Genomic DNA, 7,645 nt, shown 5'->3' with positions numbered 1-7,645 from the left:
TATAAACAACCGAACAACAGTATTCTGATTGTTAACTGATTGCTAACATACTTTTCAAGTCTTCAACCATTTTGCTCCCAACATCACGTACGAACAGGTACGAATGTGACTCATTACCCACCTGCACAAACTGCTTCTGACATACTGGGCAGCTACAGGGTTCTTCACCCGTGTGGATCCTAACATACTGGGCAGCTACGGAGTTCTTCGTCTGTGTGGATTCTCTTCTGCTCCTCCATGTGGCCTGTTTCACCAAAGCCCTTCCTGCAGAACTTGCAGAACTCTGGCAAGCGGACGCCTTTGTGTGAGCATTTAGGTGCTTCTCAAGTGTCTGTGCACATTTGAAACACCCGCTGCAATCATTTCTCGTTTATGTCATTAGCCATGCATTTCTCTAGCCACAAGTACTTTGAATTTTTGGGGGGTAATTTTATATATTATGGCAACAACTGACATCTTACGTTTTAGGACAAAATGTGCAACCAAGCTTGCCTAAGTTTGTAATAAATGTGTAGATATGTGAGTGCGTCTCCACATTATAGAAAGCTGCTCCTCCTCCTAAGGCACAAGTGCCAGGAGCAGTGGGCTCTCAGGCTTGGTGCTAGCATACAACGGCTGTGCTCCACCAGAGTGACTCCTGAACCCTTTTACACTCATCAGCAGCAGCATCGTGTGATTTGTCAAGGGCTCCAAGGCCACAGCACGGCAGAGCCACTTCCACACTGAACTTGGAATGTATTTTGAAGTTTCCGATCTCCAGGATCACTGTTTACTGAGGAGCCAAAACTGATGCTACATCCTAGTCGTGTTTGAGTAGAGAACACATGATGAACTCCAGGAAAGGCAACACAGGTTCTGGCTTCTTTTTCTTCTTAAGCTCCAACTGCCTGAAAGTCTGAGCCAACTGCTCCTTTCATTAGGCCACACTGCTCCAAGATTGTCTAGTTTTTTTTTTGTTTTTTTTTTAGCCCATTCCATGTTTCTCTGCTCGGTCTCCTTCGCTTCTTGGGATGCTTCTCTCTCCTGCTGTCCTTATTGTTGACTGCACAGTGTATCAACAGCTTTGAGATGGCTGGCCCACTGAAAAATGTGTTGGCAATAGTGTTCCTCCCCAGGCATTACTGCAGCTATAGCACACTCATCTCCACTGAGTGATAAACTTCACACACTCCTTGAGACTGTGCAAATCCCTCAGGCCTGGTGCTTGAGGTAATAAAGTGTTTATAGGGAAAAGAGGTTTAACATTGAATTAGACATAAAACATAAGGTATGAGCGAGATTCTGTGTTGTTTCAGAATGATTTGTGTACAGGGCAGAAGCCTCTGTAAAAGCCTCCACAGGCTTCTCCAAAGGATTGTGGATAGGCCTCAGCACACCAGTATAAGATATATTATATCTCCATCAGGCTCAAGACCATATAGGAAAACAATCGCTTTAGGATAAGAGGTCAAGAGAAGTCTTCTTGGAATGTAGTGCTAACAGGTTATAACGAGTGTGGGTGTTGAATATGTTTGCATGTATTGACTAATGTATGGTTTGGATGTAATGGAGGTAAATGAAAACACTAATATGTAAAAGAAGGTCATGACGTGACCAGTTATTCTCCTTAACTAATTCTGAAGTCTGCATCTTTATTTTATATTTGAATGTTGAACTTTAAAACTAGCTGATTGGGCACTTAGGAATGAAAAGCTCCTGAGTACTTATGTGCGCGCTCAAAATTGTTCACTGTATCTAACAAGACCCTGGTGAATCAGGAATGTAGAGCATGACAAATTTTCATCTCCAGCAATCCACGTACAATTTACAAATCTCCCAAATAAATGCCCTTCTTGATTTTGAGATGCGCTCATATGGAACCTAAAGGATGGGGGGGGGGGGGGGCTGGATGTGAATGATGTCTTGGCCCAAGTGTCTACTTCAGCTTGAATGAACATTGTGCTATATGTACAATTTCAGATAATTAGTGTTAAAGAATACAGATCATTTAAAAAGGAGCTTAAAATTGAAGGAGCACACAGAAGTTGAGAGCTTCAAGCCTACTCCGCATGGCATTTAAATCTGCATAAACGTCAATCTGTCAGATGTTTTGCTGTTGGACTGGAGTGTGTTTCTTCAGTAGGTGACGAAGAAGGTGAAGATGAAAGGTGTTAGGATCAGACCAGTAAGGAACCCTACTGTAACATGTAACAAAGTATGTTTGGTCCTGTCCAGACTCTACTTTTATCCAAATGTTTGCTCTTTAAAAATGACCATTTCAAACATTTGAAACCTTTTTTTCCCCCCATGTTTTTATTTCTTATTTGGTAAAACTTAGACTCTGGGGGTTTTAAAGTTCATTCCAATGCTTGGCTGGGTCACCTGTAGAGTGGGGAGGCTGCCGAACTCCTGCAAAGTAAAAGACCACAATTCATTATTAGATCTCTTTCTGCACAGTTCTTGAGAATTAAGGCAGTGTTTCAAGCACTACAGCAGTATTCAATAGCCTTAGAACACTACCTCAGTACCATCTAGAGTCAGTGGTTGTCAAACTGCTGTAGAATGCAGTGGAATCTTATACTCGACCCAAATGGCAGGAACAGACAGATTGCAACAAAATTATGATTTTAATAAGCATGAGACAGGCCAATGTAGTCAATAAACTGGCAAAAATATAACTTGGTATCTGGATGGATTTCTTCTGTTACAGTGAGCTGATTTTGCCAGTACTGTATTTTGCATTCAGAATAAGAGCATGAGAGTCACAGTTCAGCCCCAAGATTAGGGATCCCCACTTCACGGCCCTCGATCTTTGCATGGACCAAACGGACAAGGTCAGGAGTCAGGAGATCTTTGCAGGTGTTCTAACTTCAAAGCCACACATTAGCTTTGGAATAGCACCTGCATACTGACTGTGTGTAGTGAACATTGAATTCCTTAAGACAGAGGTACCTATCTACTCCCGAGAATATACTGCCTTGTACAGTTTCACTCCAATCCGCCTGGCTCCGATATTAAGATGCTACTAAAGGGCTTGGTTAACTGGTCCAGGGGGGTAGATTAGTGTTGGGACTAAACCCTGCAGAGGTTTAGACCAACATACCTCCTGAGTACCCATCAACATTTTCAACACCCCCCCAAAATATATATTCGAGGTTCCTGACTCCAAATAGCATCCATCAAACCTAGTTACACATCACCTCAAAAATCCAATCGATTTACCAAAACAAAAACAAACAAACAAAAAAACCCCATCAAGACCGTCACTTTATTCTCTAAATGTAGCCTGACAATCAGAACTCTTCCTTAAGGACCATTTGGACAGGATTTGTTTTACATGGGGATTTGGTGAAAAGTGATTATTGGCATTCCTTGCCAATTTTGGTCCCATCCGAATCTGCCATGTCTTTTTTCTGCCACTTTTTAGCTTCTCTAAAACTCGAGTTTGTTAATCCCATATGAATGGCCATGTCAGCAAATATTCCATCACTTACTGTGGTAAAGGAGTTTGTGTGTTAGAAGCCCTTGAGGATGCATAAACCAAAGGTCTTCTCAGATGACTGAGTTTTCTGGGAGCTTTTGGCAAATTCTAATTCTAATGTTGAAACCCAAGTTATTTAATAAACCACTTGTAGTAACAATAACATTTTGCACAGATTATGTATATGAGGTTAAACAAGTAAGAGAGGAATTTAGACCAAATACTCCTAGTTCAGAATAACTTTTAGATAATTTAAAGACAGATAATGTTTTATTAATATTTCATGCAGCAATGTACTGTAGTCGTGTTATGCGAAAGCTACATTATATCCTTAGATTTTTCTATACCATTAGAGGTCCTGTGGTAAAACTACTTTACACACACCCTTATATATATATATATATATATATATATATATATATATATATATATATATATATATATATATATATATATACATACATACATACACACACACACACACGCGCATACACACGCATACACACACGCATACATACATGCATGCATGCATGCATACATACATGCATGCATACATACATACATGCATACATACATACATACATACATACACACACACACATATATATATGAGAAAACGAATCCCATTCAAATTGTGCTTGAGTCTGTGGATCAGATAGTCATGTAACCATTCTTTTCTCACCTTATAGCAAAACAAGGGGCAGGGCCTTTAAAATGATTACAAATGAATAGATAATTTTATATGACTTACCAACATCTTCAACATCTCCCTGGTGTCAGGATCTACCTCAATGATCTCTTGGCTGAGGGCAGAGACCTACCACAAAGAGGAAGAGTTCACGCGAAGTACATTAATCTGACCACAATTCATCAAAACCTCAGAGTGTTTGCATAAACATGGGAACGTGATCAGCAAGAAGCACTATTCTAGCAGGGCAGCCTGGGCCCAGACCGCTGACCTCGGGAACGTAGTTATCTCTCCTCTCCCTCTCCTCCTCCTGCAGTCTGATGGAGATGCCTCTAACAGGACCCCTCTGGATCCTCTTCATCAGGTGGGTCACATATCTGGTCACGCAAAGCTCACGTGTTAACATGACAACTACATCACGGTGAGATCCTAGTGGCTCCAGCGTTGTACCGAATCCATGATGATGGCTGGCTAATATATATACTGCATATACAAACTTGTGCGAACAAATCTTGAACAAATCCAGCCAAGCAACAGTAACATAATTGACTATTAAGATAATCTAAAAGCCATCCTGGCCTTTGTACTGTGATGTTTTGGATGCCTTGTGGATCTTTGTATTGAAATAGTCAGTCATATTCAAACCAGTGCATGGTCTGCTCAAATAACCCACAAGTCCGTCTGATAAAATAACTAACACTTCAAATAGGCTGTTGGTTTGAGACACGCAGCACAACATAAGACCCCAATTTTCCAACCGAGCTGAGATCATGAGCACAAGAAGCAGATCTTGAGGGATTATGATTACTGGAGCCCGACATCAGTGGTGGCTGGTTTTGTGCTCATGGTTTTTGTTTTTTGTTTTTTACACCTGATGCATTGTGCACTCACCCTGCGATCTTGTTGCGCAGAGGTTTGCTGGGGATGATGGCGATCTCCTCACACACCCTCTTGTTGACATGGAAGTCACTGCCCAGTCTGGTGTAGTACTTCTCGATGATGACACGAGCAGCCTTCTTCACCGTCTTTGTTCTCACACGCCCCTGAACGAAAAGTTGGATTAACTAAGGTAACACCAAATCCCCTTTAGTGAGCCACAGAGCTGGGATTTGTGCAGCAAGAACACGGGGGGTTGGCACATTTGAACCATCTGGTGCGTCAAGTTTGAATTCGAGCAAGTTAGCCAGATAGCTTAGCATTTTTTCCTGAATGCGCAAACCTAATTTTATTCAGAGATAAACGGACACGTTAGTATTTGTGTTAACGTTACGTCTAACAACACCCACAGCCTTTGTAAGTGTTGGTCCATTCAATCATGTTTAACAGTTGTTAACCAAATCCGACGAAAATCAGTGAATCCGCGTCTTTCCTAAAACAAAAATCACACTTTGCCATCAACACTACTCGGGGTTGATGATTCTTAAGTATGTAAAATTATCTAATTAGCACTAATTAATTCGAAAAAGAGAAGGATGAGAGTGGATTTACAAAATGTTGCTCCCAAACATTAACAACCTACCATATTGACTCAGCTCTAAACAAGAATCCAGTCTAGGTAAAAGCGGAAGTCTATATATTATGGCGGAAAGAAAATAAAAGTCCGAGGATCGACTGGATAATTTCAGTGAAAATGACCTTGTGTACCTGATACCTGAAACAGAAAAAACAGCGTTTTAAGTAATTAATCTCAAGTTCGCATTCTCAGGATTTATAAGATTGTTTTTGATTACCAAATAGACTGCTACAGTCATAGCTTATTATTAGGCTTCTTATTCTTTTTACATTGCTTCTTGAGAAGTGGACCAAAGACACCAACTCAAAGTTGAGACAATTTATTTTATTTTACATAAAAAAGGGTGCAAACTTGAGTTTCCCTTTAAGAGCGGAGGGAATTAAAAATTGAATTTGAAAGGTTAAATGTGGTACTTCATATGACTCCTCAGGAAAAATAGGTATTTAAGATTAAGACCTTTATCTTTCTGCAACTGGGAAAAAAAAATAATTAAAAAAGTGTTAAACTGGATAAACAAAGACGGGTCCCTCATAATTGAAGCCCTTGACTAAGTGAAACCATTTAAATACATTAAGTAACATTCATATTTCAACACAAATTCATGATACAATTTTTAGATTCAATGCTTTATAGTATCTTTGAAAAATATGGCCAGAACCAGAAAGGGAATGACACCTGCAGCACTGCACAATTACATTTCCCATATCATAGACGCAAGGAACGTTCATCTTGTATCACAGGAAAAAAAGTGGTGATAAAATATTGACAATTGAAATATTGCAGTACTGTCTGGACTTCTCACATAAAATCCTGTCAATATAAAGTCCATTTAAGAATGTGCCATTGATGCAGACTGATGAATCTGTTCACATTAAATCCTTTGTTCAACAGGTTTACACATTGATTGAAGCATGTCAGATATAAACAATGGCAGTCAGTTTCAGATGGAAACAAGGCTTTGTTGCAAAATGGCAATTAATATAACAGTGTATAGTAACAAACTAGAGTAATGTTATGGACTTTACTTGCTGGACTAAACCTGATCTTAAAAAGATGTCGAAACCTAAAGCAGCCTTTATAGATGTTACATGGTTGCAGCTGTGAACAGATAAACTCATGCCCAGAGTGTACATCAAATAAAGTCCCACATAGAAGTATACCATTGCTTTCTCATCCATAAGCCATGCACACAAACTGCGGAAATGCTGACCACCTATTTAATGGTGGCATCACATGAGTCAAACTGCTATTTTAACCCCCTTAAATATGAGATGTTTCCACTACAGTGATGTATATGAAACAGCCATTAATTGAACTTTTTGAAAGGTGTTTGGATTCTTTAAGGTCAACTTGATCAAGAAAAATTCATTAAAAAAAAAAAAAAAGAAAAAAAAAAAAAAGAAAAAAAAAAAGATATGAAATGTACTTTATTCACCACCCTTTCTTTGTAAACGGAGATTACTATGCACATAAGCTTGGGGGAAAAATGAAAGCTTGTTAACATATGGTGGTATGAAAGTCATTTGAGGAGAAAGCTAGTAGTCATTAAAGATGGCCTCAACCCAGAGCCCAGTAGAAAGGAACCATTTCTGAAAAGCTCAAAAGTACTTCATATGCAGAATACATCTGTGATTTCAGTGTCTAGAGCAGTCTTCAGTATAGGCAGATCATTTTTAACTAGTTGTGAGACTGGCCAGCAGATGGCATCCTTCACCAACTTTATTACTCAAACCCTGGAACTGTTTGTATCCCAGCTACAAGTAGCCCTGCCTCAATTCCAGCCATTTTGAGATTAGCAGAGAAAATCAGGGTCAGAAGTTGCCAGCTCCTCTGCATCTTACCCAAATCCTAACTTAACATTTTTAACACTGACCTTGGGTCAGGGCAGAGGCACAAAGTCTACCAACACCCACAAGACCATTGATTATCTGTAATGTACAGTTGCATTAATATCTGTGATGTGTGAAATTGCCTTATCTTAGTG

At 39.6% G+C, this 7,645-nt stretch overlaps 1 protein-coding gene across 1 annotated transcript; it reads right to left on the bottom strand.

Annotated features, from left to right (window-relative positions):
* Positions 1 to 2,268: 2,268 nt before the first annotated feature.
* On the bottom strand, positions 2,269 to 5,728 carry rps17 (ribosomal protein S17). The gene is made up of 5 exons (XM_027010651.2): positions 5,668 to 5,728; positions 5,040 to 5,191; positions 4,420 to 4,525; positions 4,212 to 4,277; positions 2,269 to 2,388 (listed from the first exon to the last, which is right to left on the bottom strand). The coding sequence occupies exons 1-5, from the start codon at positions 5,668 to 5,670 to the stop codon at positions 2,314 to 2,316; spliced, it is 402 nt and encodes a 133-aa protein (XP_026866452.1). The 5' UTR covers positions 5,671 to 5,728; the 3' UTR covers positions 2,269 to 2,313.
* Positions 5,729 to 7,645: the final 1,917 nt, after the last annotated feature.

This window comes from Electrophorus electricus, chromosome 1, assembly GCF_013358815.1.
Source record: "Electrophorus electricus isolate fEleEle1 chromosome 1, fEleEle1.pri, whole genome shotgun sequence".
Lineage (NCBI taxonomy): Eukaryota > Metazoa > Chordata > Actinopteri > Gymnotiformes > Gymnotidae > Electrophorus > Electrophorus electricus.
The sequence above is the reverse complement of the archived record's forward strand: the minus strand, read 5'-3'. Positions and strand labels throughout refer to the sequence as shown.

Excerpts from the sequence above, each read along its gene's own strand:
- rps17 (XM_027010651.2), bottom strand. Across the intron at positions 4,278-4,419 it reads GAGATAACTACGTTCCCGAG|GTCTCTGCCCTCAGCCAAGA; the intron begins GTCAGCGGTCTG and ends TCTTTGTGGTAG. Across the intron at positions 2,389-4,211 it reads GGGAGATGTTGAAGATGTTG|GAGTTCGGCAGCCTCCCCAC; the intron begins GTAAGTCATATA and ends TTTACTTTGCAG.